At 44.8% G+C, this 10,874-nt stretch overlaps 1 protein-coding gene across 6 annotated transcripts in view; it reads right to left on the reverse strand.

The window, feature by feature from the left end:
• SOAT1 (sterol O-acyltransferase 1) overlaps positions 1-6,153 on the reverse strand; it is a 61,134-nt gene extending 54,981 nt beyond the window's left edge. For 2 of the 6 annotated variants that reach the window (XM_070384869.1, XM_070384865.1), the window contains exon 1: positions 5,999-6,136. Coding sequence is in view for 1 of the 6 variants with exons in the window: in XM_070384864.1 (XP_070240965.1) it covers positions 3,429-3,471 (43 nt within the window). In the remaining 5 variants the exon portion in view is untranslated. Of the gene's footprint in view, positions 1-3,428; positions 3,529-5,998 lie in introns of all 6 variants that reach the window. The other 4 variants (XM_070384864.1, XM_070384866.1, XM_005901553.3 and 1 more) reach the window with 4 other exon arrangements.
• Positions 6,154-10,874: the final 4,721 nt, after the last annotated feature.

Consider the following 10,874-nt stretch of genomic DNA (forward strand, 5'->3'; position numbering starts at 1 on the left):
TGTTCATGAAACAATCATCAAGAGGCTAGAATGAGAGCTGAAACTCATGTTCATTTCTAACTGTACCTTTTAATACTAAAAGATAAATATAGCAACTAGTTTGGGGTTTTTAAGTTGTATGGATATACCTAAAAATAATCTGTTCTAGAGCTTAAGATTTTTCATCAACATCTGCCATTCTGGACCCAAAAACAAACTTAGGCTATGAAAAAAATCTGCTAACAAATGCTATGATTTTTACTTCACTGGAAAACCTCTCAAACTTGAGAGACTGTTCTCCTGAAATAACTCAAATAATTAGAATAAACATTACTTTCTGGTAAGACCTTTGTGTATATTACCTCCTTTAAACTTAACAATAACCCTGAGGTAGGTAATCCTGTCTCCATTTTCAAAAAGAAAAAAGTAGCTGACATCCAGAAGCAAAATTAGAGACAACAATAAAGAAAACTTTAAAAGTAGGAAGAAGAAAAAAAATAAATAAATAAAAGTAGGAAGAAAGGAGAAAGCAAGCACAGGTTTTTCCTCTGAAGGTTAAACGGCTTACATTTCTTATGAGTCCCCCAACACATCACTGCATCAAAGCAGACCTACTTCCCTGGCCACAGCAGTGAATTCAAACCACTAGGCTGACAGAACGCCCCTGAAGTTCATGCTTTAATGACGCTGGCACGTTTTTTAAAAGGCTATGGTCATTTAAACACAGAAGGCAAGGAAAAAAATCTTAATGTATACTGAAAAACAATTTTTTAAACTTTTGACACAAAATACAGGTGTCAAGTATCTGAAAATTCAGGTATTTTAAGCAACACTTTCTACAATGATGTGAGATTTACTGTAAATAATACAGAGGTCTACCCCATTAACTGTTCTAGCACCCTTCTGTGTGTGCATGCGCACGCGCGCGCGCGCACACACACACACACACACACAAGAGAAGGCATAACCAAACACTTGGAGAAGTTGGGTAAGTCCTCATAAAGGTGACATTAGAGCCAGAGTTCAAAGAAGAAACAGAAGTTTGCCAGGCATCAAAACAGAGCCAGATGAAAAGCACTATGAAAACACGAACAAGTACAGACCTTGGTGATAGATCTATTATTTCAAACATTTTATTGACGTCTACTACACACCAGGCCCTGGGATACAACGATGACTGCCAACAGTCTGAACCCTCAAGGAATGAAAAATCAGTGGGAGGAAGATATAAAAACATAATTACAGGAGTATTACAGAAGAGTAACTCAGATGTACGTACATAATGAACAGAATATAAGTCTGATGCCCAATAGACTTTAGGGGCAATTAGGAAAGGTTTCCTGAAGTAGGTAAAATCTAGGTTAGATCTAAAAGGAAGGAAAGGAAAAGACTGGAACACAAGGGAAATGGAGGGGCAAGGACAAAAAGTCAAGGGCCCTCAGAGGATTCTAAGAAGTCTGGAACTTAACACAAACAAGGAGTTGACAGAGGCCTTTAAACAAGAGAGTGACTTAATATCTGTCTGAGGTAGTATTTGTTTTTTAGTAAGAATTAAGGCAGCAAGGTGGAGGATGTGTTAAGAGAAAGGAGAGCTTGGCAGTGCTGGGGCCCAGGGCAGGCTGCCCCCAAATATGCCTCAAAGGCACACTGACTGTATTGAAGAAAGAGCCGTTGTCAAGACAGACTTTGACCCTCCTCTCTGTCCTGCTTTCCTAAAAGCAGGAAATAAAATCTTCATGTAAAAGGTGCCCTCCCTGTACGCGGAAGTAGAAAGACATCCTTATCACCAGAGATGGGGAATGCAGGGCCCAGAGGCCTATATAAGGAAAACACCCGGCACTTCTTTGCTAATTTACTACCCAAGCCCAAACTTTGCTTAAGATTCTTATTAACTAAGCACCCAAACCTAAGTTTCTTTGTCCAGTCAATTCTTAATTTATTGTTGGTCTAAAATATGTAAGAGCCGCCACCTTCACTCACTTCTTAGGTCCTGTTTCTATGAGAGATCCATGCCCATGAATCAAAGATTCTTTTTCTCCTGTTAATCTACCTTGTATCAAGAACTCAAGAGGGGTTCAATCAACTATATACTCCAATATAAAGTTTTTGTAAAAGGTTAATTTATGTTATGTATTATTTTATCAAAATAAAAAAAGCAAATTCTAGCGGGGGGGAAAAGAACTCAAGAAGGGTGAAGGGGGAAATTTTGCCCTCCTGGACCACAGGAAGAACAATGAATTCTCACAAAATGATAAAAGCCTAAAGTAAGGCTCAAATGACATGCGTTTCTTAAAAGAACAAATGATTTTATGAAGAAGAGATAAGAGAGACCAGATTAATTTACAAACATTAAGCTGAGGCATCTACGAGACACCCAAGTGCCGACATCCAGAGTGCCTGCGTGCTCAGTCACTAAGTTCTATCTGACTCTGTGACTCCATGGACTGTAGCCCACCAGGCTCCTAGGTCTATGGGATTTCCCAGGCAAGAACACTGGAGTGGGTTGCCATTCCCTTCTCCAGGGGATCTTCCAGACCCAAGGACAGAACCCGTATCTCGCATCTCCTGCATTGGCAGGCCGATTCTTTAACACTGAGCCACCTAGAAGATACTACATCCAGAGGGCAGGAAATACAGATCCCAAAAGAGTTTCTGAACTAAGCCTCCGAGTGTGCCATTAAGCTAAGTAACTACAGGAGAAGAGAAATGAGTAGTTAAGTTCATATGATACGCCTATGAGTCAGTCAAGTGATGACGGTCGACAGGAAGATGAACATACACAACTGGACTGAAAACAGATGTACGATTCATTGGTATACAAGCAGCAGCTAAGGCCAAGCACAGGCAGGAAGTCTCAGGAGAAACCATAAGTCAAGAAAAGAGATTACTTAGAAAATAATAAAGCTAACTTTTGCCATAACTTTGGCTAATTTAAGCCTCACAACAACCTATGCAGCAGGATTTTTTTTTTTTTTTTTTTTGGCGAGCTACACAGCTTGCGGGATCTTAGCCCCCTAACCAGGGGTTGAACCTGGGCCACAGGCAGGGAAAAGGTCCTAACCACTGGACCACCAGGGAAGTCCCACTATTATCCCACTTTAACAGTGATTTATGATTTTCCCAATACTACAAGGCAATTAAAGAACTGTATAAAACAAAGGCCCAGGAAAGATGAGAGGAAAACCAGGAGCAAGGAATGTTCCAAATCAAGTTAGAGGATTCAAGAGGTAACCTACGGTCAATACCATGGAAAATTTACATAAGACCTTAAAAAGAGAGGAGAAACAAACAAACAAAAAGAGGGTGGGACATAGGCTATTTCACAATCTGGGGACATTAATAGGTACGATTTACTTGCAGTTGGTTTCAGGAAGGACAAAAATACATTGAATTGGGTTGCAAAATGAGTTTTGAGGAAGTAAAAATCATGATCATAAGACTAGACTCACCAGAGGTCCAGCAAGAAAGGAACCAGGCACTCCTGTTTACCATGCCAGTAACGTTTACAGGGCTGGGTGGCAGCGTCAGGTCATACCTCACTTAGCATTTCTGTTTAAAAGATGCAAATGATTCGGAAATACTACTCAACTCAAAGTCACATGCCAGTAAGTGGCAACAGAAACATTTACACCCAAAGTGACATAAAGCTGACTAAATAGCTATTTTAAAAACATAACACACTGAACAATTATTCCTTAAGAATCCAATCAATTCAATGGTTTTGGTATGTTCAGTGTGGTAGTATCTAACTTGTCTTACACAAGCAAAACAGAAACAATTGGACTGAACCGCTGAAACGTACTGTGCCAGAAAGAAGTATTCAAGTGTTCTCGGTTAGCCCGTCTGCAGTGTTCTTATTAATTAAGCTTTCAAAAGAACCTGTAAATCTATAAAACACGGAACACCTACTCTAGGTAAAGGCTTTGCTACAACACTCCCAGATTGAGTAGTGGTAAAGAGAAACACTTTACAGATCAATGTAGCAATTCAAAACAGAAACTTGCTCTTCCTTCCTCCTAAAGGCTGGCCCCAGTACAACTCTGTATTTACATATCAAAGAACTAGGTCATTAAGTCAATCAGCAAAACTAAAGAACACAAATTCTCATTCTGATCTATAGGATCAGTATAAGCACTTACCCTGTGGTAAGTTCCAAAAATAAATTTCTCTAACTACTCTTTGTTAAGGGGCTTCCCTGGTGGCTCAGATGGTAAAGTCTGTCTGCAGTGCTGGAGACCCGAGTTCCATCCTTAGATCAGGACGATCCCTGAGAAGGAAATGGCAACCCACTCTGGTATTCTTGCCTGGAAAATCCCATGGACAGAGGAGCCTGGTGGGCTATAGTCCATGGGGTCGCAAAGAGTCCAACAGGACTGAGCGACTTCACTCTGAACTTGCTGCTGCTGCTGCTGAGTCGCTTCAGTCGTGTCCGACTCTGTGTGACCCCATAGACGGCAGCTCACCAGGCTCCCCTGTCCCTGGGATTCTCCAGGCAAGAACACTGGAGTGGGTTGCCATTTCCTTCTCCAATGCATGAAAGTGAAAAGTGAAAAGTGAAAGTGAAGTCGCTTAAGTAGTGTTCAACCCTCAGCGACCCCGTGGACTGCAGCCCACCAGGCTCGTCCATCCATGTGATTTTCCAGGCAGAAGTACTCGAGTGGGGTGCCATTGCCTTCTCCGCTCTGAACTTTGAGCCTTTGTTAAAAACCTTTTCCTTTTCCAAGGAAACAGATAACCTTCTCTAGAGAATATTTTTCATTCAAAAGTCCTCTCCTCTGTCCTCCAACTTTTTCATTGTGCAAGGTGCTAAGTCTTGAGAATTAAGACCTAAATAAGATGGACCAATCCAGCCTTCATGAAATGCTAGTAGAGGAAACAAGCGTTGAAGTAACTAATGCAGCTCATTACAACTGATAATGAACTGAAGCAAAGGAAAACAGAATGCTGGGAGGTTTTAACCAGGACAGGGTGAGTTTCCCGAGATATTTGGGCTGATACTGGAGGAAATTAGAGAATTAGAGGTAGAGTAAACCCCTAAAGACTAGGAGATAATAAAGAGAAACTTTCTAAAAACAAAAATCAAGCTGGTATGGCTTGAGCCCAGAGAGCCAGGAGAACACCGGCTCAAATTGAACTGGAAATGAGCATGGCAGTAGTGTTTTGATCTTTATCCTAAGAATGTGAAATCCTGGCGAGCTCTCAGCAGGTGATGCAGCGACACACGAGCATTTTAAAATAATTACGCATTAAAGTTCCTTGCAAAATCCGTCCTCATGCCTAGACAATCTACAACTTCCCTAATAAGCCATACATCGATACTGTCCAAGTTAAAACAATGGGGGGGAAAATGCTTCAAGTTGAATTCTACTCAACAGACTCTGAAAAAATAGTAGCTTAAACAGCTAAGCATCCACTTTAATATTAAGTGACCAATACACTTAACCCATATACAAACGTGGAATATAGAATGTATCGTTGTTTCTCGCTTACAAATAATTCCTGAATATACATATCACTTAAACTGCACGCCTATTAACATTTAAGAATGTCAGAAAATTACATCCTAATACTGCAAAATAAAATATGAGCTACATTAAACTCTTTGGCACCCAGATTTACCACACTTTCTTCCCCCAAGTCAATTTGAAGCTGAATCTGATTGAGTTCGTGGTATCGCTTTTTCAGGAATAGAATGTTTTCTAATTCGTAACTTTCTTTACCACTGGCTTGATAAAGGCCACAGAATTTGAGGGTGGACACCAAACAAACCTCTAAGATTTAAAAGGTTGCCAGACACCCCTGCGCCCCCAGGTAACTTTCCCGCCCGCCCCAACCCCCAAAATGACCAGAACCCACGGAGCCTCTCCCTCCCCCGCAGCCCCGGGGCAAGGCCAGGCCCGCGGGGCCGGAGTTGCAGCAGACACGTCTCTCCCCTTCCTCTTAGGCAGAGGTGGGCGGACCCAGGCGGGAAGGGAGGAGGGGGACAGGGAAGCATGGGCCGGTGGCCGGGGAACCTCACCACGGAAGGCAAAGCCGAGAAGCTGTCCCAGACCCGATGGCAGGCTGGTCGGCTCCGTGCCGCTAGCTCTTCTGATGCCCCAGGCCGGCAACACAGCCAGCCCAACCGCAGACGAAGATAAAGCTCCCGACCCCTCCCCCGCCTCCAGCCTCTGAGCCCGCTACGCAGCGTCACGCGCACGGCCAGCGCCGGCTGAGGATTTCATTGGTAATCCCGCTCCAGGCTCCGCCCACCGCCCACGGCCGCCCCGCCCCTTCCCGGGCGCGCAAGGTGCCCAGGGCTAGAGCTCCCGGCTAACCTTGGCCAGTTGACTTGGTTAGCTTCTCGAAAGCAGGTTGTGACTCTCACGACAGCAGCTTGCTTTCCATTTCTGCCCCATTGATCGAATGTGCTGCAGAAATGGGACCGAGCCAATTTGGGACCCGTCTGAAAAGGCAGCTTTTGCCTGATAGCGCGGGACTGGCGAGTTTCAGTTCAGTCGCTCAGTCGTGTCCGACTCTTTGCGACCCCATGAATCGCAGCACGCCAGGCCTCCCTGTCCATCACCAACTCCCGGAGTTCACTCAGACTCACGTCCATCGAGTCAGTGATGCCATCCAGCCATCTCATCCTCTGTCGTCCCCTTCTCCTCCTGCACCCAATCCCTCCCAGCATCAGAGACTTTTCCAATGAGTCAACTCTTCGCATGAGGGGCCCAAAGTACTGGAGTTTCAGCTTTAGCATCATTCCTTCCAAAGAAATCCCAGGGCTGATCTCCTTTTGGTTGCCTCTCATAGAGACTCGAGGAATCCGCCTGTAGAACTGTGGACCATTGCAGTTTGAACCGACACCACCACCCCCACCGCCCGCACTAGCCCGAAGCGTTTGTCATGGGATGCCTTAATACTTTTTAAACAGTTAAACAGTTCTTAACTGTGTCTTCCGGGAACTGGATAAGGATACGGTAAGATAAATGAAATAACGAGGCAATTAAGAAATTTAAAAGGGAATTTCACAATTAAAAAATGGTGCAGAGAGGTTTGGGACATAGGTTAGGTTGCAGGCGGCTGCGACCGGCGAACTAAGCGCGCCCGAGAAGAGCTACCCCACGTCGGAGGTCAGGGGCAGAAGCCGGGAGGACCCCATGCCCGAAGGGCGGCGGCCAAGAGGAGCCACCCCACGTCCGAGGTCGGGGGCGGGGGGGGGGGGGGGCGGCCGAGAGGAGCTACCCCGCGTCCGAGGTCAGGGGCGGCGGGGAGGAGCTACCCCAGGCCCCGAAGCCCGAGGCCAGGGGCGGTGGCCGGGAGGACCAACCCCACGCCCCCAAGCCCGAGGCCGGGGGCGGCGGCTGGGAGGACCAACCCCACGCCCAAGGAGCCGTTGCTGCGCCGGCGCAGGAGGGCCTAGAGGAGCTATCCCACGTTGAAGGTCAGAATGGGCGGCGGTGAGGAGATACCCCTCCTCCAAGGTAAGGAGCAGCGGCTGCGCTTTGCTGGAGCAGCCGTGAAGATATACCCCACGCCCAAGGTAAGAGAAACCCAAGTAAGACGGTAGGTGTTGCAAGAGGGCATCAGAGGGCAGATACACTGAAACCATACTCACAGAAAACTAGTCAATCTAATCACACTAGGACCACAGCCTTGTCTAACTCAATGAAACTAAGCCATGCCCCTGGGGCAACCCAAGATGGGCGGGACATGGTGGAGAGATCTGACAGAATGTGATCCACTGGAGATCAGATCAGATCAGTCGCTCAGTCGTGTCCAACTCTTTGCGACCCCATGAATCGCAGCACGCCAGGCCTCCCTGTCCATCACCAACTCCTGGAGTTCACTCAGACTCACATCCATCAAGTCAGTGATGCCATCCAGCCATCTCATCCTCTGTCATCCCCTTCTCCTCCTGCCCCCAATCCCTCCCAGCATCAGTCTTTTCCAATGAGTCAACTCTTCGCATGAGGTGGCCAAAGTACTGGAGTTTCAGCTTTAGCATCATTCCTTCCAAAGAAATCCCAGGACTGATCTCCTTCAGAATGGACTGGTTGGATCTCCTTGCAGTCCAAGGGACTCTCAAGAGTCTTCTCCAACACCACAGTTCAAAAGCATCAATTCTTCGGCTCTCAGCCTTCTTCACAGTCCAACTCTCACATCCATACATGACCACAGGAAAAACCATAGTCTTGACTAGATGGACCTTTGTTGGCAAAGTAATGTCTCTGCTTTTGAATATGCTATCTAGGTTGGTCATAACTTTCCTTCCAAGGAATAAGCGTCTTTTAATTTCATGGCTGCAGTCACCATCTGTAGTGATTTTGGAGCCCAGAAAAATAAAGTCTGACACTGTTTCCACTGTTTCCCCATCTATTTCCCATGAAGTGATGGGACCGGATGCCATGATCTTCGTTTTCTGAATGTTGAGCTTTAAGCCAACTTTTTCACTCTCCAATTTCACTTTCATCACGAGGCTTTTGAGTTCCTCTTCACTTTCTGCCATAAGGGTGGTGTCATCTGCATATCTGAGGTTATTGATATTTCTCCTGGCAATCTTGATTCCAGCTTGTGCTTTTTCCAGTCCAGCGTTTCTCATGATGTACTCTGCATATAAGTTAAATAAACAGGGTGACAATATACAGCCTTGATGAACTCCTTTTCCTATTTGGAACCAGTCTGTTGTTCCATGTCCTGTTCTAACTGTTGCTTCCTGACCTGCATACAAATTTCTCAAGAGGCAGATCAGGTGTTCTGGTATTCCCATCTCTTTCAGAATTGAGAAGGCAGTGGCAAACCACTTCAGTATTCTTGCCTTGAGAACCCCGTGAACAGTATGAAAAGGCAAAATGATAGGATACTGAAAGAGGAACTCCCCAGGTCAGTAGGTGCCCAATATGCTACTGGAGATCAGTGGAGAAATAACTTCAGAAAGAGTGAAGGGATGGAGCCAAAGCAAAAACAATACCCAGCTGTGGATGTGACTGGTGATAGAACCAAGGTCCGATGCTGTAAAGAGCAATACTGCATAGGAACCTGGAAGGTCAGGTCCATGAATCAAGGCAAATTGGAAGTGGTCAAACAAGAGACGGCAAGAGTGAATGTTGACATTCTAGGAATCAGCGAACTGAAATGGACTGGAATGGGTGAATTTAACTCAGATGACCATTATATCTACTACTGTGGGCAGGAATCCCTCAGAAGAAATGGAGTGGCCATCATGGTCAACAAAAGAGTCTGAAATGCAGTACTTGGATGCAATCTCAAAAACAACAGAATGATCTCTGTTCGTCTCCAAGGCAAACCATTCAATATCACAGTAATCCAAGTCTATGCCCCAACCAGTAACGCTGAAGAAGCTGAAGTTGAATGGTTCTATGAAGACCTACAAGACCTTTTAGAACTAACACCCAAAAAAGATGTCCTTTTCATTATAGGGGACTGCAATGCAAAAGTAGGAAGTCAAGAAACACCTGGAGTAACAGGCAGATTTGGCCTTGGAATACGGAATGAAGCAGGGCAAAGACTAATAGAGTTTTGCCAAGAAAATGCACTGGTCATAACAAATACCCTCTTCCAACAACACAAGAGAAGACTCTACACATGGACATCACCAGATGGTCAACACCGAAACCAGATTGATTATATTCTTTGCAGCCAAAGATGGAGAAGCTCTATACAGTCAGCAAAAACAAGACCAGGAGCTGACTGTGGCTCAGATCATGAACTCCTTATTGCCAAATTCAGACTTAAATTGAAGAAAGTGGGGAAAACCACTAGACCATTCAGGTATGACCTAAATCAATTCCCTTATGATTATACAGTGGAAGTGAGAAATAGATTTAAGGGCCTAGATCTGATAGATAGAGTGCCTGATGAACTATGGAATGAGGTTCGTGACATTGTACAGGAGACAGGGATCAAGACCATCCCCATGGAAAAGAAATGCAAAAAAGCAAAATGGCTGTCTGGGGAGGCCTTACAAATAGCTGTGAAAAGAAGAGAAGTGAAAAGCAAAGGAGAAAAGGAAAGATATAAATGTCTGAATGCAGAGTTCCAAAGAATAGCAAGAAGAGATAAGAAAGCCTTCTTCAGCGATCAATGCAAAGAAATAGAGGAAAACAACAGAATGGGAAAGACTAGGGATCTCTTCAAGAAAATCAGAGATACCAAAGGAACATTTCATGCAAAGCTGGGCTCGATAAAGGACAGAAATGGTACGGACCTAACAGAAGCAGAAGATATTAAGAAGAGATGGCAAGAATTCACAGAAGAACTGTACAAAAAAGATCTTCACGACCCAGATAATCACGATAGTGTGATCACTGACCTAGAGCCAGACATCCTGGAATGTGAAGTCAAGTGGGCCTTAGAAAGCATCACTACAAACAAAGCTAGTGGAGGTGATGGAATTCCAGTTCCTGGATTTCCAAATCCTGAAAGATGATGCTGTGATAGTGCTGCACTCAATATGCCAGCAAATTTGGAAAACTCAGCAGTGGCCACAGGACTGGAAAAGGTCATTTTTCATTCCAATCCCAAAGAAAGGCAATGCCAAAGAATGCTCAAACTACCGCACATTTGCACTCATCTCACACACTAGTAAAGTAACGCTCAGAATTCTCCAAGCCAGGCTTCAGCAATATGTGAACCGTGAACTTCCTGATGTTCAAGCTAGTTTTAGAAAAGGCAGAGGAACCAGAGATCAAATTGCCAACATTCACTGGATCATGGAAAAAGCAAGAGAGTTCCAGAAAAGCATCTATTTCCACTTTATTGACTATGTCAAAGCCTTTGACTGTGTGGATCACAATAAACTGTGGAAAATTCTTCAAGAGATGGGAATACCAGACCACCTGACCTGGCTCTTGAGAAATCTGTATGCAGGTCAGGAAGCAACAGTTAGAACT

Source organism: Bos mutus, chromosome 16 (genome assembly GCF_027580195.1).
Source record: "Bos mutus isolate GX-2022 chromosome 16, NWIPB_WYAK_1.1, whole genome shotgun sequence".
Lineage (NCBI taxonomy): Eukaryota > Metazoa > Chordata > Mammalia > Artiodactyla > Bovidae > Bos > Bos mutus.